This window comes from Grus americana, chromosome 1, assembly GCF_028858705.1.
Source record: "Grus americana isolate bGruAme1 chromosome 1, bGruAme1.mat, whole genome shotgun sequence".
NCBI classification, from domain to species: domain Eukaryota; kingdom Metazoa; phylum Chordata; class Aves; order Gruiformes; family Gruidae; genus Grus; species Grus americana.
In genome coordinates, this window is record NC_072852.1 from 34,420,086 (window position 1) to 34,444,347 (window position 24,262).

The 24,262-nt window shown below is 40.0% G+C and overlaps 1 protein-coding gene across 1 annotated transcript in view; it reads right to left on the minus strand.

Annotated features, from left to right (window-relative positions):
• Positions 1–997: 997 nt before the first annotated feature.
• NELL2 (neural EGFL like 2) overlaps positions 998–24,262 on the minus strand; it is a 160,603-nt gene continuing 137,338 nt past the window's right edge. Inside the window, exons 16-20 of the mRNA XM_054806789.1 lie at positions 19,320–19,460; positions 8,071–8,264; positions 6,938–7,114; positions 4,558–4,782; positions 998–1,806 (exon numbers count right to left, since the gene is read on the minus strand). Of these exons, the coding sequence (XP_054662764.1) occupies positions 1,756–1,806; positions 4,558–4,782; positions 6,938–7,114; positions 8,071–8,264; positions 19,320–19,460 (788 nt within the window). The 3' untranslated portion in view covers positions 998–1,755. The remainder of the gene's footprint in view (positions 1,807–4,557; positions 4,783–6,937; positions 7,115–8,070; positions 8,265–19,319; positions 19,461–24,262) is intronic.

A 24,262-nucleotide genomic window follows, 5' to 3' on the forward strand; every position in this document is an offset into this window, starting at 1 on the left:
CATCTCTTGTATTCCCTACTCCAAAAATACTCAGTAGTCAACAGACACTAGGGCTCAGGGGAATACCTACCAGATACATGCAGTTGCGTGGCATTCCTTTGATCTCCCGCTGTACATGAAACACTGTGAAGTAGCATCTGTTTGCAGGAAATTCTGTTTTGTAAAAAACATATACATGGACTTCCCTTGTAACTTAATATTACACAGAGATAATATTCATGGAAGTTTTGCCTGTCCTGATTGCGTGGCAATCTACTGAACAAGAGAGATGCTGAAGAGAAGCGAGGTACTTTGAAAGGAACATAACTACTAAAACAGTATTTAAAATACACAGTCATCCTGTGCAGTTCTTCCTCTCCTGTTTTGCCTCCGCTGTTCAAGATTCATTCCTTACAATTCAGCCTTTTCAGCCTGTAATTTGTAAGCACTGTTTTATTCTTTATTTCTTTCCCAGAATAACATAGCTTTGGTCACATAGCCTCTTTTATTTATTGTCCCAACAGTATAGTAGTGAAAATAGGGTTTGCATATTGAAGTGATCCCCATGCATTAAGATACTTTACACAAACAACTAAAACAGCTGTGGAGCTTATAGAAAGACAAACCAACCCGGGGCAGCTGGAGAGAGGAGGAATCTGGAGAAGATCCCCTGTAAATCTGAACAGATGCAAGTCACACACAAATGGTCTGTACCCACTCTGGGAGACAGCATCCCGCTGGCATGTAGGGTCTGATCTTTAGGCACATCAATTTTCTGTTCAATCCACCGTAGTGGCTCAGATGTATGAAGTTATTTATGTATTCCCAGAAGAATAACAAAGATAAGACTTGATAGGCATGAGGCTGTGCTGGGAAGAAGCTCCCACACGTAGAGGAACCAGACTGGGGATACTCCACCTGTATTGCCCAGCTGCCTAGGCATGCTGGCAAAGGAGGAAGGGTAACAGCACGCATGAAAATGACATCCCTGAAAAGGAAAGGCGGCACAAACAGAAACTTAAGGTAAGAGAAATATTTATTTAAATTTGCACAATAACGAGCTTATACTGAACAAATTCAATCAAGAAATAATAGTAAGTGCAGTAAAACAAGGAAATATTGATGACTTTTCCCATCAGAAAACATTAAGAAGCCATGCCTGTGCATCACGGTTTTTCTTTTTTGGTTTTTTTTTTTTTGGGTTTTTTTTTGTTTTCACAATAACTTCTATCTTTTTTTTTTTTTTTCCAGCGCACATACTGTACATATCACATCTTAGCTGCTAGGTTCTTTATTCCTGAAGGCTTCATCCTTTTACTTAAACATCTGCTAAATTCTGCAGTGAGCAATCAAACACATTTGTGCAGATCCAAATATGATTAGGTAAAAATCTCTGCATCTGTTCAAGTACTGGACTCTCAAAGCTTCGGAAGACCCTGTAAGAGCTCCTCCTTGATTTTGGATCTTGACATCGTTATGTACAGCATTACAATGTGTCACTTTACACTAACCTAAATATTCTGCATTATGATGTCACACAAATAGCCAGAAGATTTGGGCCTAACCTCAGACAAAGGTTTACACATCTGAGCTTGTCTTGAGTCCCATAAATTTCAGTCTGATTCGGGTAACTGAGTTCATCACATATCTGCACTTTAGATGGACAAAACCAATCTAATTTTAGTTTTAATTTTGTACAATTTTTGGTTTAAAGGTCTTTTTTTGTGAAGGAAAATTCTTTAACCAGAAACTGCTTGTGAGAGATGGGTGTTGGTGTCACAGTTCCTGAAGGCACTGTGGGTCCACTGAGCAACAGACGTGGCCATTCTAAAAGAAGGAAAAACAGAAAGAATTGAAACAATTAGCATTTTGTACAAACCAAGGCAATTTAACAAGCTCAGCCATTTGCAAACACCCATCACATTTGAACATACAGATTTGTAAATTACAAGACATCTACAGGTTTTGATCGGATTCATGACGTTGTTGTCATGTCCTTCTCTTGTTCAAGAGAACGGGTTATTGTGATTTCTCTAATTGCTTGGTTCACTGTGGTCTGTATCCCAGAGCTACAACAGTCAAACTGAAAGAAGCCGGGATCAGTGGAAGAAATGCTGCCGACGTAAAAGTATCAGGCATCTGCTCAAGTACATAAATCTGTTGAATGAGACAGAGCACTTGGGAGTTTTATTTAGATCAAGCAGGAGGGACTCTGGGTTTTATTTAGTCCTGAATGATTCAAGTTAATACATCCTTGTAACACCAGCAAACATTTATCTGTAAAGTTTTTCCTGATAGTCCAAACATTCTTCTGAGAATATTAGCAATTAAGGGAACAGATTGCCTACGGACATCATTAAAGTACTGAAGAAACTATTTTCTGCATCTCTACTGCTTCTTTTCTTAAGTCTGATTCTTACCATGCAAATAAAAGTGTGTATTATTTTTAAATTACTCCAATTACATTCAGTTAGCTAAACTGCTAGGACTGATTTGAGACTGAGATCTGAATCATTTAAACATTTTCCTTCACTCTTTCTGTTAGGGGAGGTTAGACAATCCTACTGTCCACCTTCTTTACTTGTGATTTGAAATGGTTTTGTGGCTAAGTCAGCTTTAGCTGATGCCCAGGTTTCTGAATTCTTAAAGGATTTGTGTAAATCTATTTTGCTATAGCTTGCTTAGAGAGGCTTAGACTGGAGTTTTGACCTTCCGTGTGATGCTCTGCAAGAAAAAGAGCGGGGTGACACAGGATGAACGAGACAGAGAACTATACAAATTGGGCACAGCATTAACCTAGTCTGGAGGGAGTTGCGTGCTTGCATGCAGAACTACAATATTAAAATGCTGCTAATATGATCAGATAGCATATTTCAAAAAGAAAACTGTTCTGTAAAGAGAACTGAGTAAGATTTGGCTTGCTAGGGACAAAGTGGTACATCTTCACTGTTATGCAGATTCACACCTGAGCCATATTACATCTACAGGGTTTGGCAGAGTATCTGTTTTAATCTTGTATGTGTTCACAAAGCAGCAATGGATTTTTATTAGACTATGTATGTGTTTACACTGAATACAAATTAGTCAACGCTTAAGGTTCAGTCTTTGCTTAAGAGAAAAGGGCAGATGGGAGCAGCCCACAGGTGGCCATCAGCAGAACTGGTGCATCGCTTCTGCATTGCCATTGATTAGCAGTACAACAATGAGAACACATTTCCCATCACCAAATCTCAGAAGTGCTTTAGAGAAGAATCACACATAACTATTTGTTTTACAGATCAGGAAACTGATGCACACAAACCTCAGCAACTTGCCCAAGCAAAAAGTAACTTCTAGCATTGGAGTTGGTTTATGCCACCAGCTATGGACCCCAAAAGTATGGGTTTCTGCATGCAAGCCTGTTTCAACGTCCTTTTGGGCAGCAGCTAGCTTTCTAACCACTAGCCACTCTGTCAGATCACAGCATTTTTTTCTAACCACCGACCTGTTCTGACATCAAGACAAATGCCTACACTTACTTGGCGCATACCACTTCCCTCATGAACGGACTATGCCTTGACAGCAGCAACTGCCGCTGCACCCAGTACTGCATCAGGCAAAGTGGAGGGAGAAGGTGCTTGGCAGCTTCGGCTAAATGAAAAGTTACTCCCCATCTCTCCCAAGAGGAGGTGTTGAAGTTAGATTATTTTTTTATGAGCACCTTTTCAAAGTAGTTAATTGTACCATGTACTAGAGTTTGCGAAGTATCTTGCTTGGGAAGGACATGGAATAAAGACCAAAATCAACTCTGAATTTCAGTAATAATTAAAGACCTCTGGATGAATCCTGCTGTCTCTCTCTCCTTGGCTGAAGTGGAAACACTCTTTGTCATTCTTCAGTATTGGATGGTGGAAAATACAATTCACCTTACAGGTTTATTATGAATGGAAAAATTATTTTAACCTCCTTTTCTTTTGCATCTTTAAAAAGGGATGCCAGAATTCACATAAGCCCATAGCCATTAATTTTTCTCCTCAGACAATGAATTCCATTGACTACAAAAAGTATTAAATGTTCTAAACATTATGTTGATTCTACTATTCATTTTAAAGCAAGAAAGCTATGTAACCATGTAACTAGTCCTTTTATTCTCAAAACAATTACTATTCTCAAAAAGGAATTCAATCAGTTCTGATAATGCTATAGTATCACACAGAACAAATTTTGTGTGTGAAGTCTAGTCTTATATACCTATTTGTTACTTTATACATTTCCAAGATAGCATGGAGCTGTATAGTAAAAACTATGATCAAGCTTGAATTGAGCTATCCTGGTGGAAAAGCCAAGCCCACTAACTTGTCCACAGCACACTGCAGCATGGGCTGTTGTCCTGCTTCTCACCTGCTAGCAGGTTAAACCATCCTTCTAGCACATGCAAGAGTAAAGTTAACCAAGCTGAACACTTTTACTGTTATCTCTGCTGCTTTAAAATAAGTGTAGACACCAACTACCCACTGATCGGAGTCAGCGCATTAATATTTATATGCCACAGAACGAGCTGGGAAAGAGGCATCTCAGCTTAATTTTTATGCTCTTTACCTTGCACTGGCAGAGGGTGCACTCTGTGCCGTGCTTAATCCAAGAAGATCCAGTGAAGCGAACGACATTGGTTTCATCCAGACAGGTTTTAGTGATGTCATTGCGAATGGTGTCCGCTTGGCAGGGGTCAGTGACACATCGCGGGCAGCACTCATTCTCAGGGAGGACGCTGAATTCGCAATCCACCTCCGGGCATGGCAAGGGCCAGCAATCAACTTCACCTTGCTGTGTACGAATATTATGAGAACAAGAGAAGATTATTAGCTCTTATTTTGTTTCATTACCTATTCAACTCACCCAGAATTATGTTTCTTAGCTGGTTAATTTTATCCTTCTGGTTCTATTCAGAAGTCAATGCAGAGAACACTGATATTCATCACTTGTGGGAGACACAGCAAGTTGGGTACTTTCTTCTGCACGCTATTCAGGAAGTGCATTAGATTTAACCTATTTCAACACACTCTGCATCAAGCTGCAGCTGAAAATTCTCCATAAACTTCATGAAATACAGAATATGGATGTGTCCTTGTAAAGTCCTGCTTCTGCGAGTGACAGAAGCCATAGCATAACATAACTGCAAAAGTGCTTCGAAATCTCCTGTTTCCCCTAGTTCTTACTTCTATTTGGACCATTGGTTTGCCACAGAAAACCCTCAAATGTTCAGGTCTGGATGGGCTAGAGTTTATCTTTGCCACCATTACAAATGCATTGGCTGGACTAAGGGTGTCAAGCCACCAGCAGCCCACCGCAGCAGGGAACACCAGCGCATTTTCAGTGAGAGGATCTCCACCCACTTACCACCCATCTTGGATGTCGCAATCAGAATATCTGAACTTCCAAACTTAATCACACTTTCTGCATGATGGGTTCAGTACAGTCAGGGTATGACAAGTTCAAAGCAGAGATCTGCGCTGGGCTAGAATATTCTTAGGGGAAGTTACTGTATGCCTGTACACAAATCTAAAGATGTCTAATTATTCACGTCAATTACTAGAAGTTGGGGTCAGCTTCCCTTCAGCTCTGGACAAAGGCCAAAGTTTCAGATCTAGTGGTCAAAGATAAGACTTCACAGAAGTCATTAATGTGCATTTCTTTTGGAGCAGGTCCATCTCTGACCTCCAACTTAGCTCATTTGAAACACAGATTGAGTAGTCTGGATTTAAGGAGAATAGCATTTGTCCCTAGGAAAGAAGTATATTCACAGAAACTGTATCTAAGGCTTTGAGAATGAAGAGTTACGTATCTCCAGAGCAAAAGCTGAAAAAAATTCCCAGGGATTTGCCATAGCTCCAAATTTACTCCTCGTGTTGCAGAAAGTACTGTGAAGTTATTCTTTTACAAAATATTCACCTGGGTCAATTTTCCTATTTTTTAATCACATGATGGTAAGAATGAAAGCAATTTTAAAACCAGTCACTGATCTTGATATTTCAATTTATTTTTTGAAGTGATGGACAGTACAAAGAATAGACAATACAATGACATTAAAAAAAGCCAAAATCCCTGACAACTGAAAGAAAGTAGGATTTAGTTATAGAAGTAGCATCTTGAAAAAAAAAGAAACATCTACTGAGATCCCAAACTGTAGGTTGTTTTGTTTTGTTTTGTTTTTAAGACATTTAATGAAGCACCTGGGAATCTATTTCATTGGATTTTAGCAGCACTAACACTGAGAGCACAATGTCTACAAAAATTGGTTTCTGGCTGTTATTCATGACACTCTGACAAGGGAAAGCTGCTAGATGGACTAGGCTTTATGTTTGGAGATAACCTGTGATAAAAGCTAGTTCTTTTTATCTTGGGATTTTTTCTGTCATGGAAACTTCCTGAGCAGCATTATGCAGAATAGTTTTTGCTCAGACTCTGAAATACATGCCTAGGAAAAAGATGACAAGCTTTAAAGGGTGGGTTTGTTGGGTTTTTTTCAAAACTGATTTCACTATTTTGAAAAATGTATCAAGTCTTATTATTTTGCTGTTACTCAGAATGAATGAATAAAAAAAATTTAGTCTATTGGCATCTTTGACATTATCAACCATGATAATAGATACATATATAGAAGTTCCTTATACAGCTACATTGCTCTTTGAATGAGTGAACACGAGTGTTGCTTTGTAGGTGCCATATCCAAATTACCTCCACTCTTTGCTAAAATAATCTTCATGATTAAATAATTTATATTATGTCTATTGTGTCAAAATGCATTTTTGACTGGAACTTGACAATACTGACAAATATCCATGAAAACCAGATTTTGATTATGCACATACTCCAGAGGAAATTAAATGGATGCTAATGCATGAAAATTAACTATTCACGGATCAGAATATCTCATATCCTTTTTCCCTCCTGTTTCTGCTGCTGTAATCAGGAGCCTTACCAAACAGCGACACTGCTGACAGTTCTGTACCCAGGAGTCACCGCTGTTGTAGGAAAGCTCCCCGCTCTGATGTAAACATTGACTGCTGAGCCTTGGGTCACATTCAGGACAGCAAAATAGGTCAACGGTGGGATTTTCACAGTCACAGACCATTCGCCGGCACATCACGTAGCCACTCTGTTGTTGGAAGACAGGCATAGAGCAATGTCAGAAACGTCACCAACTCCAGCAGTACTTGTACCAAAACTTCATTTTTGTGCATGATTCTAAGCCATTAGCAGCTCATGAGTTTTTCCACTATACAATATCTTTGTCAAAATCCAGTTCAAACAGAGGCAGAAGCCGCAATACACACTCAGTAACTACCAAAAAAGTTCCCCTGTTGTCTTATATATATCCTTCGTTCAACCAACCTTCAGCCAGCTCTCACCTACGCTGATGAATCACAAGGGCGTCTTTCCCAAGGGTTGAATTTTAATGGATTGCACTAAGTTTATGTCATTCTCAGACAGATGCTAGTCAAGTCTTGCTTTAAACTTCCAAATCAGTCCCTCTCTTCTTTAATTATTCACATAAGGAAGATGATAGGTAGTCTGATATTGAATTCATGCCCATGAAACCTGAGATGCTGAAATGCTCAGGACTTTGTTGGCAGTGTATTGGGCCTTCATTCTCCATCAGCATTTAGCTTGGGATCAAGGTTCCCACAGCAAACATTTGAGAAAGCAAAACTGAATTACTCTGCAGATACAGAACCTACTTCTATTTATAGTCATCTGCTAGAGATACTGGCGTCAGTCACCAGCGCCAATATGTGTCTAGACAGACAGATTCTTTGCATGAAAATGCCGCTACTCCCACCCAGAAAACACAGGTGGCATTTCTGCTAAGAAAATAGTACTATCGTCCTTCTCCCTGTACCATATAATAAACCTCCCGTGGAAGTTCTGCTTGTGCAGATTGGAGAGAGAAGCTCTCCCCAAAACTTTATATAATATATAATTCCACTTTTGTGTAGCACTACATGCACACCTGAGAAGACAGCCAAACCAGGAATTTCACCTGAATCACGACACTCTTCCCTTCATCCCTACCACCATCTTGCAGCTGCAGTTAGTTTTATTTCTACTGACCTGGCATGAGCAGACAGAGCATCTGTCATTCTCCAGCACCCAAATCTGTCCATTGTGCTTGATTCTGTCTTCATGGATACAGTCTCCTGTGCAGTTCTTGCCATGGGGACATCGACAGTCATACCCACCATCCAAGTTAAAGCAAACAGTGTCATTGGCACAGCTATGCCTTCCAGTTCCACATTCATCAATGTCTGTGAAAACATGTCATGTAATGCTCTTAGACCACATTCAATTAACAAAAATGTTCTTGCGGAAGTCAATATAAATGATTCCTGGCCATTAAAGCCTTCAGCTGAAAATTAATTTGCGCTTCAGCAGAACAGGGGGAAATAACTTACAAATTCACAAAAAGGATTTTTCAAGTCACATCAACTTTTAAAACATGATATTTTGAGTTTTCTAAGTGAATGCTATTAAGTAAGGTAGTTAGAATGAAGAAATCACAGGAAACAAAAATAATTCTCAGCTCCCTAAAGAGCATTAGTTTGTGGCAACCATTCCTCAGACATGTGCTGTTAAACAAGAAAGGCTGCAGAATTTTGTTTTCAAAACCTTTTGCTGGGTCTGTCTAGCACATTTGAGTTCACTTGCTGAGAAGTTAATGTGAAAGGTGACGTCTGACCTGTAAGCTCATTTAAGCAAGCACACCATGCTTTAAGTTGTATCCTTCATTAGGGTGTGCAAACTAGAATATTTTAATTATTCAAGTTGCAGTGACATCGATAGTCCTTGTGTCTACCATAGAAAATAAAGAAAAAAAATTAATGTCTCCAGTGAACAAAGGTAAATGACTTCAAAACAACCATATCTCAAAGAATTCAACAGTACCTTTAAAGGCCTATTTCATCAAGATACACACAATTATTTTGCAAGGGCAATCTAGCAGCACGCACTGCCTTCTTCTTGAATAGTCTTTATTTAGCTTTTTCAGCTGTCCATATGGAGAAAAGTTATCCGGGAAAAAACCTTTGAAGGGCATGAAGTAAACAGCTATATGCGATAAAACTAGAAGAGTTCAATTCCACATACAATTTCACAACAGTCTGGCCCAAGCTCTTAATGAGACTTCATTAAAAAGTAGCATCGTGATATTTAACTGTCCAACAGATCAGAACAGGACAAAATAAGCAATGTGGTCATGAACGTATCTTTCACCATCAGCATAAAAACTTAATAAAACACTCAGCTTTGGGTTCAACAATGGAAATGAAACCTCCAATTCACCTCAAGCACATTCAGTTTAAAGCAAAATAACTCAATTATCATTTCAATTCCAAGTGTGGCTGCAGTCAAAAAAAAAAAAGTAAACAAGTTGCTAACATGAATATGAAGTGCAATGAAAAACAGCAGGGAAATTATTAGAATTCCATTGTATAAATAAGCAGCATTGTGGGTTTCCTTCAAATACTGTGTGCAGTAATAGTGGCACCATCTCAAAAAAAAGTATTGCAAAGTTACTAGGGCTTCTGGGAAGGATGAGGAAAATGTCATTTGAGAAGAACTGAAAAGAAACTGATTGTTCAACTCTGAAAGAACATCAGCAAGAAAGGATATAACCCAAAAAATAATGAATACTCCAGAGAAGACACTTTGAGAGCTTTTGTTCTTTGTATTGCCTAACACACAAGACAGGGGACAGTGAATGAAACTGAAAGACAAGAAATTTAAGTCTGATAAAAGGGAATAATTTGTCATATAATGCATAAACAAACCATGACACTCATTGCCACAGAGCGGTAAGAGGGAAAAAAAATAGCATAGCGAAAAGTGTATAAAGCTAGAAAGAATATTCATAGAATCATAGAAGGGTTTGGGTTGGAAGGGACCTTAACGATCATCTAGTTCCAACCTCCCTGCCATGGGTAGAGACATCTTCCACTAGATCAGGCTGCTCAAATTCAATTTGCAATGCTAATAGGTTCTGGAAGAGAGATTACATTTCATGCATTAGGGTCTATGGTGCCCTTAGTTATGTATCAGATAATCCTGAACAGCAAATCATCTCGGATCTCCACATCTTCCACCTCGCTGTCTTCTGAAGCATCTGGAGTCAGCCACTGTTGCAATAGGGCAGAAGACAACTGGGATGATGAACTTAATTCAGTGCGGCTGTTCGCATGGCCCCGAGCAGCTGAAACGTCAGAGGCACATCAGACAGGGAAACCGAGTCGAACAGTAAGGATATATAATTAGCGGAACAGACGGCCCTGCGGAGGCTGTGCAACCTCCAGCCTTGAAGGTTTTTAGACAAGTAGCTAACGGGAATGGTTTGAGTGATGCTGGTATGGGCAGAGCAGGGGGATGGAAGAACTGCTCTCTCCTTCCTCTATTTTCTCTTAAATCCCTACTGAAAGTATACAATCTGGCAACTTAAAATTAACATCTCCATATACTCAGTCTAACTGGTTTTAAGTTATGCAACAAAAAGAACAAACACAAATCCTATTTAAATGTAATGATTAACAGGATTCTCTTTATCATTGGAGTAATTTTTAATAAATGACTTTCTGACATTTATTAACACTTGTGTTCATTTGTTTAAAACACTCTTTTGTATAAAGCTTTCACATAGCTAGTGTCATAAATGAATAATATCACTTCTCAACAACCTGGTCACTTAACTGAAAGCAGCCATATTTAATGAGACACTTGGACGAAGTTCAGCTGTCATGTAAATAAGAACAGTTTGCTTTAAACAACAAATGGTGACCCTATAAACACTAAGTCTGCATTTGGCACTTATGTACAAGTGTATTTCACAATCTTCCCATGAGGAAAAGGCTTCTGAGGTTTGTTTTTCAACATGGTAATGGTTAGTGCACTGTTATTGAAAATAATTGAGGTTTCATCATTGACTCTGGTATTGTGCTGAGCTTATCCAACATTGAGAACTTATGAAAAATCTCAACCTTGGTTTTTTTCAGTTGTTTGATGCATGAAAATAAATATTCTGGATAGGGCAATTTAAATATCCCTGCTCAAAGCAGGAGCTATTTAGGTTTTGATTCTAATTTAATCAGAAACAACAGTGTGTTTATAACGCAGCGATAGAAACACGAACTTTGCATGCATGAAATTCTCATCTGCATTATTCATCCCTATCAAACGTCAGGCATTATCTACAAAGAACTTGCACATAAATCATCCATACCAAGCAAAACTTTGTTCAGCTTTTTTACTTTGGATTTATAATGGATGGTGAATAATGTTACTGACATTTTGTTTACAGCCATAACCAGCTCTCCAATTTCCATAACCATATGGACAGGGTACACTGGCCCCTGCATCCTTTGTGTCTGAAAAAGGGAAAGGGGAGGATTACAGGTTGCGTATTTCCAGCATATCCAGCCACACAGGCATGTTATTATCTCACCCATATTGTTTACCAAAAAAAAAAAAAAGCCAAACAAAAAAAAAATTTCACTTCAGGCTATTTACAACACACTGCTTAGGAACCAAGCAGCTTGAATGTTATAACATTAGAACAATAAGTCTCAAAAGACTTGGAGATTTTCCTCTGAAAAAAACAGAAACAAAGTGTAACTAGTTATCTAATGCTAAATTGAGGACCAGTCCTTATCTATCTAATGCGCACTAAAAATTGCAGCAGCTTTGATCTGGCACACTTTTAAGGATTTTCCTTTTCTTACCATCATCCCTGGGTACAACTTAATGTTGCAATGACAAAGGAGTACCGTGGATGAAGAAGCAGTGATACATGTTAAAGAAAGCTAGGAGTTAATTGTATCACAAGCAATTTCATGCCTACACAGGAAAAATACTGGACTAAAGCTATCCAAAATGGTGACAGTACCTGGAATGACTAAACTTCATTTGTAATATTTGACAGACTGCAAGGGCAGAAAACTTCAGAAATACAGGAATTTCAATTGCCCCACCACGTTGTGACCCAAGGCTGTGCTTAAAAATTTACTGACTGGTCTTGGAACAGATAGTCAAAGAATCCCAAAGGGACAAAGCACCATTTGACTTGGCCCTGAGCAGTGTGCAGGCTGTGATTCAAAATGTCTTTACTGAACAATTACTCTGTATTGGTTAACAACAGTGACCATAATGTACACAAGTTCAACTTCCTTAAAGGAATTTAAAAGGCTACGGAAAATCTCTGTGATAGTGCTTTTATTTTCAAAGGCTGAATTATGTTAAAATGATGACGTTTTAAAGATAAATTAAAACTAGCAGCCAAAAGGATAAAATGTTTTCAGATAGAAAGAAGATTTTTTAAAGATACTATATTATAGGTTCAGAGTAAACATATACTGTATTATTGAAAAAGACTTTAAAGGGGGGGGATACATTTCATATAATGTACTATTCTTATCTGAAAACTTCATGAGCTCCTTTGCATAATACATGCACTTAAAGGAACTATGTGCAATAGAATAAAAGAGGGCATTGACTCACAGATTAATAGCGGGTTAATTCCTAAGTAATAAAAGGCAGGAATAAATGGTCAGGCTTTCACAATGGAGAGTTGTCCCAGGTAAGTTCCCCAAGAATCTGTGCCAGAATATGTGCTGCCCAATATACTCAGTCATCGGAAGGAATGGATCAACAGCAAGATGAAAAAGGTTGCTGATTAGAAAGTATTAAAAACAAAAAATTGAAGGTGAAATATAGAAGTATTTCATGACATTGACTGAGTAAACAATACTATGTCAGATGAGATTCAATTGTAAGGTGCATGGGGAAATACCCATTCAAAAATGAAATCAGTGTTTTAGATCTACTCTGGAAAGAGATCTTGGAGCTACTGTGAATAGCTCTAAATAATGACAGCTTGTGGTGGGTTGACCCTACCTGGGGGCCAGGTGCCCACCAGAGCCGCTCTCTCACTCCCCTCATTCACTAGACAGGGGAGAAAAAGTCTAACGAAAAGCTTGTGGGTCAAGATAAGGACAGGGAGAGATCACTCACTAATTATCATCACGAGCAAAACAGACTGAACTTAGAGAGGGAATTCATCTAATTTATCACTAAGCAAAACAGAGTAGAGGAATGAGAAATAAAATCAACTCTTAAAACACCTCCCCCCACCCCTCCCATCTCCCTGGGCTCAACTTCACTCCTGGCTTCAACCTCCTCCCCCTGCAGTGGCACAGGGGGACAGGGAATGGGGGTTACGGTCAGTTCAGCACACGGTGTTTCTGCCGCTTCTTCATCCTCGGGGGGAGGACTCCTCTCATCGTTCCCCTGCTCCAGCATGGAGTCCCTCTCACAGGAGACAGTCCCTCACAAACTTCTCCAACGTGAGTCTCTCCCATGGGGTGCAGACCTTCAGGAGCAGACTGCTCCAGCATGGGTCCCCCACGAGGTCACAAGTCCTGCCAGCAAACCTGCTCCGGCGTGGGCTCCTCTCTCCACGGGTCCACAGGTCCTGCCAGGAGCTTGCTCCAGCGTGGGCTTCCCATGGGCCACAGCCTCCTTCAGGTGCCTCCACCTGCTCCGGCGTGGGGTTCTCCACGGGCTGCAGGTGGAATCTCTACACCCCCTCATCCTTCCTCCATGGGCTGCAGGGGGACAGCCTGCTTCACCATGGCCTTCACCACGGGCTGCAGGGGGATCTCTGCTCCGGTGCCTGGAGCACCTCCTGCCCCTCCATCTGCACTGACCTTGGTGTCTGCAGAGTTTCTTACACCTTCTCACTCCTCTCTCCGGCTGCAAAAGCTCCCTCTAACTGTTTTTTTCCTTCTTAAATATGTTATCACAGAGGCGTTGATTGGCTTGGCCTTGGCCAGCGGCGGGCCCGTCTTGGAGCCGGCTGGCATTGGCTCCATCAGACACAGGGGAAGCTTCTAGCAGCTTCTCACAGAAGCCACCCCTGTAGGCCCCCCCCACTACCAAAACCTTGCCATGCAAACCCAACACACAGCTCAACAATATTTTGGGCAACAACTGCAAATACAATATTGATAATGACAGATTAGAAAACTCACAAGGAGTATGAACAAGGCACAATTAGAAAATAACCTGTGTACACCTTGCTAGGTAGTGACAAAGGGCTCAGAGATGCAGTTTGATATAGCTGATAGAAGGCTGCAACTTTCCCTCCTCTGATGAGCTATCCTGATTTACATGCAGGACGTTCACATAAAACCCAAAAAGGTCTCCCCCGGACACGGTTTCCTAACAGAATCGTTCTGACAGCAGTTAGTGTGTCATCTATATAAAGAAAAGATGAACATCTCTACCATTGAGAAATATGATATTGGAAGAAACGGGTTGGGATGGTGGACAGTTTCTTTGCTCTGAAACAACTGAAGTTTCTCTGCTCTGGGGAGCAGCATTAGCTCAGCAAAGTGACAACATGAGGACACCCGAATACTTTTTTGCTTAAGGTAAAACAGGGAGGAGTGCATTTGATAGAGAGACCAAGCTCTTCTGAGCAGAAAGTTTGGTTTCTATTCTTCTCTGTCCTAAGTAAATCTATTGACTGATGTAAGCATTCTTCAAAGAGCAAGTGAATTGTGAATAATTTATTTGTGACTTCATGCAAGCCAGCTGTCAGCGTGCTTAGCAGATGTGGAAGACGAAGAGCTGAGACTTCAGATGCCGGTAATGCCAGCTTCACAGAAATGTTGTTTCCTGATACAGTAAATGTGTTCAAATTAGTGTCTTATAAAATGCAGTGGTCAAGTTTGTGTTTTATTAGTCCTTTTATAAAAGATGAGAAACTCTGCCAATTTTGTACTCTGCCCACACTCCTCTGCCCACACTCTAGAATATTTAAATACTAAAGAGTCTCCACATCTGCCTTCTGTTTGGTGATGCTTAGGCTGGGTTCCCAAACTCAGTAATGAAGATTCAATGCCTATAGCTCTGTTTGGGACGGATGGAAAAAAAAGTCACTTTATTTGTTGACCTTTTATGACCATGAATAAAGATGAAAGGATTTTGATGGATCTTTGTGAGTGCTAGTAAGATTTCCTGCTGAAGAGTAGTGATTCTTTATTTCCTGTCTCCTTAAGTGCTATTAGTAACAAAGCTTCTGTTAAATATTACCAGCATTGTAGAAAGATCTAAGTATAGGACTCTGAACTGACAGCAGTTTTTCAACTACAAGAAATTTCATGTACTAGTTGAAATACTGGATGTACTGTAAGATAAATTCAGACATACTGGCAATCAGCGATTCCTCTGCCTTCCATATCCAAAGTCATGGATGCTGAAGCGACTATTTTGGACTTTGTTCATTCATTAAGGCTGGGGAGCATCCTGAGACTTTTAATATGCCTCCATTCCTCATTATCCTGCATTGTCAAAAATATCGTTCAGGGCCCTAGCCCTCTGTGTTGTCAGGGAGCCTGCTCTATCTATTACACAGAGAAGGAAGGGATTCTACTTCTGCAAGCAGGACAGCAAAGGTAGAAGAAGAATATAACAAGACATTTCAGAACAGAAATCCTCAATGGTGAGTTCACATACCGATAAACCCTTGCAGGCAAAAAGATCCTTTTTCAACCGGGCATTCTGGATTGATGCTTTCCAGTCCTTTCATTTGCACCTGTCTCATTTAAAGAATGCGGTCAGTACCTGCTGAGACTGAAGGTATGTTGATCTCATATTCTGTATCAACAACAGCTGGTACCTGCCAGATACTCTTGGTAAGTCCTAAGGGGCTGCATTAATTAGGTGAGCTATCCTTTGGACGTGGAGGTATGCAAAATGTCCAACAGCTGATGAGGTATAACCCACATTTTTCTGGTACAAACCAATACTGCTTCTCTCTTCAACTGATTTTGGAAGCTTTTAGACATTGCAGGGAACAAACTCAAAGGAATCAGGATCTTACACAGAACTGCAGAGCAAATATTAACCAGGCCTGAATGATCTTATTTTAGGGTTTTGCCCTCAGTGTTCCAGTTTTTTAATGCAATGAAGCTTGAGGCTGCAATATCTACTATCTTAGCCAACTCTCTTTTATGAAATGGTACATGAGAGACAACCTTCAGAACACCAATAAGACTGTGTAAAGAAACTATAAAGAAAAGCTGTAAGGGGGCAAAGGGGAAGGTACCAGGTAATATACCATGCTGAATGCTATATTTACATATATATAAAATTTAAGACTTCCCAAACCCATGCAGTTCTCAAAGACTAAGCGGCTGATCTTTCACCACTTTTCTGGAAATAAGATGATGCATAACATAATTCTATTTCCAAGGGAAAAGCAGCAAGTGCTGGTAAGAGGTTGAAGCCCTACAGCTGCATTTCCCATCATCTCTCTCGGTAATTGTTATAGAGACCACAGGTCTGCCCAGGAGTATAATGTGAAGCAAAACTAATAGAGAAGGAATCTCAAGGTCTTCCATTGCCCGTAGGTACAATAAAATGGGATTATGAATTTCTGCGTCCAAGTACATTAGTCAAAATACTCAATATTCTCAGTTGTGCCAAAGAAGCAGCAGTAGCCAAGGTCAATATATGTGTAAAACAGGCAATTCAGCAACTATTATTTCATTATCCAGCACTGACAAAGTCTAATGCTACCAAGGAGTCCACCCCTAGCTAGGAATTTTTATTATGATGCCCTAATGGGACCATTTCCTGCAAAAGAGGTAGGTGCAGTTTTGGTATTTTGTTAAAATAAGGTTTTGTGCTTCTGTAATCTTAACAGAGGTGTTTCCACCCAAATCTTTAAAACTGGAGCCTTTGCTGAAGGAAACAAGTTTCTGACTAACATGGATCACAGAAATGCTTTCTGTAGTACTATTAGCACATGTCATGGGGACACTGACAGACCCAGATTTGAGGCAGACCGTATAGAACAATCAAGAAAGAAAAGATTTGAACCCACACTTCCTTGGCTTCCAAAGGTTTTCTCCACTGAAAGAGGGAATTTTCTTCAAAGCAACTAAAACTTACAAAAGATGAGCCAAACACAAGCCTATTATGTACTCCATATAAACACTTCTTTAAAGTCGTCCTCTTAGAAAGCAAAATGGACAAGCCCTCGAAGAGAAAGACATCAAGGCAGGCCCAGTTTCTCTTTGGTGTAATTCAGCATTGTTCCTCCTACAGTTCTGCAAGCTGTAGCACTTGCCCAAGCCAGAAAGCTTCAGAGGACACTGGTCCCGGATGCAGCAAGAAGCTCATACAGCTGCAGGTGGGAAGTGGAGAACCGAGATTTGAAATCTGAGGTTAGTATAGCCTGGAAGCTGCTCCCCTGTTACAGTGAGCATCTAAAAGACCATCCACCAACAACTCAATCTAATCACCTCTAACTAGGGGATACTGAGTAAGTGACAAAAGAAATCCATTTTCTTATCTCTTTAAACCCAGTAGGGGAATGTCTCACAGTGGAAAGATCTGACAGCAGAGAAACCAATTGCTTTTGCGCTACTGTGCTCTGCTATTGGAAGTTCAACTTTCCATACTGCAATAGATTTTAGGCTGTGTCTTCATACCTTTTTCAGGTTTTATTTTCTGTCTGAGACAGAATGCCACAGGCTTCAATCCAATAAAAAGTGATGTAGTAAGACTAATAAAATATCTAACCTTCCTCCCCATCTCAAGTTGCTACACATTCCAAAATCTGGAGCTGCAATAAATCAAATTGAAAGTGTTCCACTGTTAGCGACTAGGGTTATCAGCAATGAAGATAGTTTCCTAGCATCTGTGATTTAATTCTAATTACTTGTTACCCTCTGTGTATGTTTAATAAAGAGCTACTGGCACTTTGTAGAAAAGGTCAAAGCATTCTAATAATTGCCACTTCTGCATACATGTAGCAATCCTCATATTGCTTTTTCCTTGGCTTTTCATTTGCTTAGAAATTGCTGCTTAATTGTTGCTTGTTTGCACACATCTCAACGGAGTCACTTTGTATCGCTTATATCTCTTGAGATGGCACGTGCCAAACCACTCTTTTCAACCCACAAGACAAATGTTATATTGACATTGAAGATAAAACATGGGGTATTGAGAATATTTCCATAAATGGCTGGCTAGAGTATTACCTGTGCCACAAGTGACAAAAGGGCAACATTATAATCAGAGGAATCACAACTTCTTCTTTGCACCTTCTTGTCCTAACACCTGGCCAGCTAACACTGACATTTAGTTAGCTCTTGACAAAGCAAGCTCGACTTATGAAAGCAGTGGCTGACTCAAATCACTGATTCCTCCTGGGAATACAGGCTTTCAGCTGTGGTGAAAATGTGTTGAAATAAAGTATTGATGATGGGGCTACTGAAAAGGTCATTCTCACTCCTGGAGAACTGTCTGTGTGTCTGCCTTAGTGAAATTAATTCAATTGCTTTCCTTTGGGACCGATACAGCCCGCCAATGTGAGTTTAAACAGCAAGGTAGGAAAGCTTACACCATGTGAATATTTCAGCACTCAGAGACAGAAGGGTTCTCCCTTCTCCTAATTTTGCCCTAAGTAGTCCATGGCAAAGCAGACTGGTTTGTTCTTATTTAAGAGCAGCAGCATGCAGTATCTTAAGCACTGAATAACATCGCATACTAAGAGATCTGCATCTGAAAATAACTGTCTTCTTACTAACCTGCTGTTATCTCTAACATTTTTCATAAACAAAGAAAACCTTCCCATCTTCTTGTCCCTTCTGTCACTCTCTTGTGCCCTGCGCCTTGCCCCAGCCCTAGGTCCACTGAGCTTCCCAGTTTGTAAGGTTGTTCTTCAAACTGCAACTTTCTACAAGCGGTTAGCCTGTGCACAGGAGAAGCACCACAGTATTAACCCAGGTGTGGGTAAGGGCATCAGGGCTGCATAATCATTCTTTGCAATGGGAAATATTTTCATCACAGACTATTCAGTGTATGAGGAATGAAGTGGAGGAACTGAGGTCTGGATTGAGGCCCATTTCCACATACAGAGAATCTGACATATAAACATATTACTGTGGAGTGACAGATAACAGTGCATGCTATCAGCCCATGGGAAATCACTTATGCAAGGACCATGCACAGAAGCAGATGTAGAGCCAGAGAGACTGTGTTTTAAGCACCATGCCTGACTTCACATGTTATCTTAGAAAATCATAGAAATGGCCGCTAATGCTCCACCTGTATGTTAGGAATACTCATACTTTATTTCTTTTGCCTTTTGTTTATGATGCTTATTTAGACCATGATTGCTTTGGGTCAAGGTTTAACTTTCATTGATACAGTGCCCAAGACAAAATTTGACCAGTACAGTCAGAGATACTAGACGATACTGTAATGAAAGTCATAATACTACCCCACCTTTTTTAGATACTGACCTTCACAGGATTCTCCACTTGGTGAAAACATCCCATTGTCATGGTAGCCGTCTCTGCATTCGCAGTGGTACCAGCCAGGCAGGTTAATGCAGTTAGCACGGCTGTCGCACTGAACAAAGCCATCTGAGCATTCATCAATGTCTGTTTAGTAAGAACAATGGAAAAGAAGGAGAAGATTCACACAGAGGAAATTGCTATATTCGTCTGATGGAAGAACAAGGTGCTTGTACCAGTACTCTGGTACTTCTGGGTTTCACAGAAGTATTTACGTTACTGACACTTGTATTTCTAGATTTATCCAGAGAAAAAGTTTTGAATCATTTCCATAAAAGGACTTTTGCGAAGGGTGTGGGCCCTGCTAACAGTGGAGGTTATGCTAATCCCGACTTACTGTTTACATAGTAGCAACTCTTTTTGTCACAATACATGACAGGTAATCTGACATCTGTGTAAATTGCCCACAGCAGGAAGAAAGGAACTGGATCCCAGTTCAAACAATATGTTAATCCTTTGAGTAGTGCAGGCTGCCTGATAAACAAAGATTGTTTCTAGGGGCATATCAAAATATTACATACTCACTCTGGTCCTTGCTTATCCTCTTGGTGACACCGATTTTAGGTTAGTAGGGCTTCTCTTTCTTGTGGAGTTCCTGCTGACTTACACCAGCACCTCTGACTCTCAGTCTCCTCTCTCACCATCAAAAAGAGCAGCTGGGAGTCGAATACACTTTGTTCCACATTTGAAGGTAAGAAAATTCTTAAGTACGTGGGGGGACGCCTGCATAAACTATAAGGTATGGCTCAGTCACCCACATTTGGTTTTGAGCTGAATTTTTCTTATGCATGCCAGGGGGTAGATGGGATGTGCTCTGGGTATTTTATTTACATGCCAAGGAATGTCTTTGGAATAATGGTAAAACCATACCATGAGTATATTGGTTTTTAAAAGCTTTACAGATACTTGATGAAATTTCATTAGAAATTTTCATTATTACGCCTCAGTCTGATTTTCCATCAACAGTCTCTCTAACCAGCCGTGCCTGGTGTACATTACCAATATTTATGATGATGAAAATTACCAGTACTACTGCTGGAATATTGCAACAAGCATATATTTTGCTGCTTTGTGTACCACAAATTAAGTCATAAGTCTCTATTGGTTTAAAACACGGAATTTTCAATTCCACTGCAAATTCCAGGATAATCATCTAAGTAGTCCTGCTGCAGGACTGAGAAATGCCAAACCTTTACAACCTTCCGCTGTTCAGTGTGTCTCTCTCTAAATCAGTATAAACTCTGGCCTTTTTCTTGGGAGCAGCCAGGAGCCAGTGGGACCGCAGAGGTGTTTGAGAGATCAGAGGAGGATCAATGAAAATTATGTCACTGTAGTGAGAAAAGGTTAGTTTGCAGTCTGTGCCTTATCTACTGCTATTCACTCACATACACACAGATTACTTAAGAAAAAGGAAAGGAAAAGAAGAAAGGCCTACACTCTACAAGTTCACATTCACTGGGGAATATGCCGCCTGGAAGACAGCTTGCCTGGCAGAACAGAATCTAAGTGACGGTGCTAAATGCTTGGGATCACCTGGTCAGGACAAGATAACTTGTTGGGTTTGGCCAAAGCCACAAGCCCCAGAGAATCAATGAAGCACGTAAACTCAGAGGCTGAAAGAGAAGAGCTGTTGTTGAGACTTGATATGAATCTTCATACTGGCTATTTAATAACGTGCATTAAGACACTGGATGGCATATATTTCTTATTCGGGAAAGTGGAATGTGTTTATTGGTGATGAAGTGGAGAAAAGAGCGTTCTTTAGGTCAAAGTAACAGATACGAATTAAAGAAAGACTGTGTTCCTCTCTTCAGAACAATTTATTTGTGAACCTGTAAGCCTTATAATTACAAGCACAGTACTGCAGGCACAGGCTGAATGCATTCTGATGAACTCACTGACTATTCAGGAAAAACAAGCCTTGAATGTCACATTAGTATCAGTAAACTGACAACAAAAGCAGCTTTTCCGTATTTATTTGCAAACTAGCTGACAAACCTGTATCACAAGAAATATTACTTGGGATGAAATGCTTTTACAGATGCCAATAAAAAAAGAAATACTTTCTTCTGGTTTTGTTATGGCTGCGTACAAAGTAGAGTGGAGTTATGTAAGAAAGCCTACCATAACACGCATGGATGGAAGCATGCTGCTGGTCTTTAAGAAATGTCCTAATCTTGACAGATTGTTTGCCTGAAACCATTGCATTGGAACCATTGCTGCATCAGTGCTGAATAACCCATTACTCCTTACATGATTTTGCAGCAAACAAAAGAAATTCAAAACGATTCTCCTCACCACTAACCTTTTAGGCAAACAATATTTTACAGCATGTGCCAGTGGGTTTCAGAATATAGATGTTCCTTATGCACACAATTTTGTTCTAAACCTCACAGCTAATGCTGATCATTAATTCTAGTAGAGACTTGGTCTGTAATGGGACAAAATATAACTGTCGCAACTCTGTTAAACAAGAAAACGCAGCAGAAATGTGTTTTGCAGAGGCAAAGCACTGATTTCATGGAAAATTTTCTTGACATTTGGATAAAAGGATTTCTATTTTCAAATGGGCATAGCATGGCTCAGGAAGTGCTGCAAAAGTATCTACAACTGAAATTATCTTATTAGTATGGGAAAAGCAGCCAGAAATAATTTTTCTCTGTCCTATGGTGAAACATTCTCAGATGAATCATCTTGCAGCTGCTCAGTCAGAGGTGTGAGCTGACAAGAGAAGAAAAAATGATTGAAGTTTTGCTTGGCCAGTGGCTATGGTATATCAGTGGCTATATGGAACATTAACAGCACTAATGAAGTCCTGTTTGATGCTGTACTAGAAAGGCATGAAAAATGAAATATTACTCTATAGAAGGAAGTTACTGAAAGGCTTGATATTTTCACTTATGAAAAAAATAAAATAAAATGCTTAAGTACAAGGAAAGGAGGGATGTATTTTTTTCAATAGCAGGTGATGATATTTTTAAGCAAATAGACAAAACAGATTTCTTATTCTGAGTATGCTAGTTCTGCTCTTTAACTGGCTATAAGAAGCTGTGGCAAAGTGGGGGGAGAAGAAGGGAGTAAAAAAAAAAAAAAAAAGGAAAGCATCCCAATCCAGGAAGTAAAATAAAGTTTCAGATGTGTGATGGACCGGAGCAAATGGTCTCATCCTGGCCCTGCTCCAATTTATGGCAGAACTCCCGCTGGCTATCATGGAGGTGGCGTTTTCTCTATTTTTCTCTTTACTTTTCAAATAAACAGCACAATTGCACATACCAAATCTGCCACCCCACTGATACGACTGGCCAGGTTTTGAACAGAAAGTAATACCGAGACAGTCGCTAGAAGTAACCTTCACCTCAAGCTGGAGAAAGGCTATGCAGCTGTACCGCAGCACTTCAGCACCGCCTGCTCTGGCTGTACTTCACCCTGTGGCATTTGCATGGCAGAAGATTTGTGATTTTGATTCTTGAAACACTGTGGCTGGAGAATACACACATATACTCATGAGACTGATGAGCCCACAAACCACCAGGAACACGGGGACTCTCTCTACCCTATGTAACTCATGGATGCACTCATGGCAATCCTGTACATACCCCAATGCCACAAAACAGGGTAACTGATTATTACACACTTAAGTTGCACATGATTTGGTTTTCAAATATTCAGGTTTTCTCCTGTGTGTTTTTCTTAAACTGAAATCAGTCAGCCTGGTTATTTCCATATTTTGTTACCCATTTTTCAAATGGAAAAAAAACTTTTTTTTTTTTTTTTTTTGCTAACTGGAGCCCCACTCTAATAAAGTAGGCACACAGTCACAGGCATTTTGAAAGTAAGTGCTGTATACACCTAGCTCCCCTTGACATGAGAAAACCCTTGCTCTTCCAAATCACCTTCTTTATACCTCAGAATCACTCATTTCCTGAACTGTGGCAACAGTTTCAGCTATTATTCCCCTATGCTCTTGGGGAGACTGAGAAAACTCTGCTCCCTGAAGAGTAAAATAAGATCATTAGCAAATTATCCACTGGTACAGTAAGAAAAAAGGAAGTCTAGCTGTCTGATGAATATTATTAGAGAATTTCTGTATAATAAGAACTTTTGAAGATTGAAAGTGGTATAAAATTGCCAATTTGAAAGATAGCAGTGCTCTTTCATCCAGCAATAGGACCAAGCTCTCTAATGTGGTCAAGCTGCACTCGACAAAGAACCATGGTGTGGGGGAAGAGGAGGGTGGTTTATACCGTTTTATTTTACTCACTTCAAGACTGAAATATTAATCATCAAATCCTCCTCTCAGGAAAGCATGTATGCCACCATCAAGCACAAAGTGACAGAGACACAGAGCACAGCTTACTCCTAAAAGCCTTTCTTTCATAAACTGCTTTATCCGGGTCAATACAAACCGAAGTCCCAGTAGCCCTCTCCTGTCAAGAAGACAACACCACAGACTGACAGCTGTGAAGACTTAGAATTTAGTTAGTTCTATCCTGGAAGTTTTTCTGGGACAGTGTAATACATGGCACTCAGTTAAGACTGCCAATTAATGGATACTCCCAATTACAATAATCTGTCTCAATGCTAATTGGGTTATTATCACTGGATATATTTATAAAGATTAATGAGCAGCCAGCAACTACTGCTCAGTTACTACTGACTTAGGCTAAATTTGAGATCTCATTTCAAAGGCAATAGCCCTTCCAACCTAATGCTAACCTCCAGGGCCACCCACATCCCAGCCCCATACAGGGTATAAATAAAGTGCAAACACTGAAAGAAAAATAATTTCAGAAACAGAACACTGAAGAAGTGGTTTAGGGGACTATGAAGCTGTTTAAAAAGATACATCTTCAATGCTTTTTTTTCATAGGTACATTTAGAACAGTCAG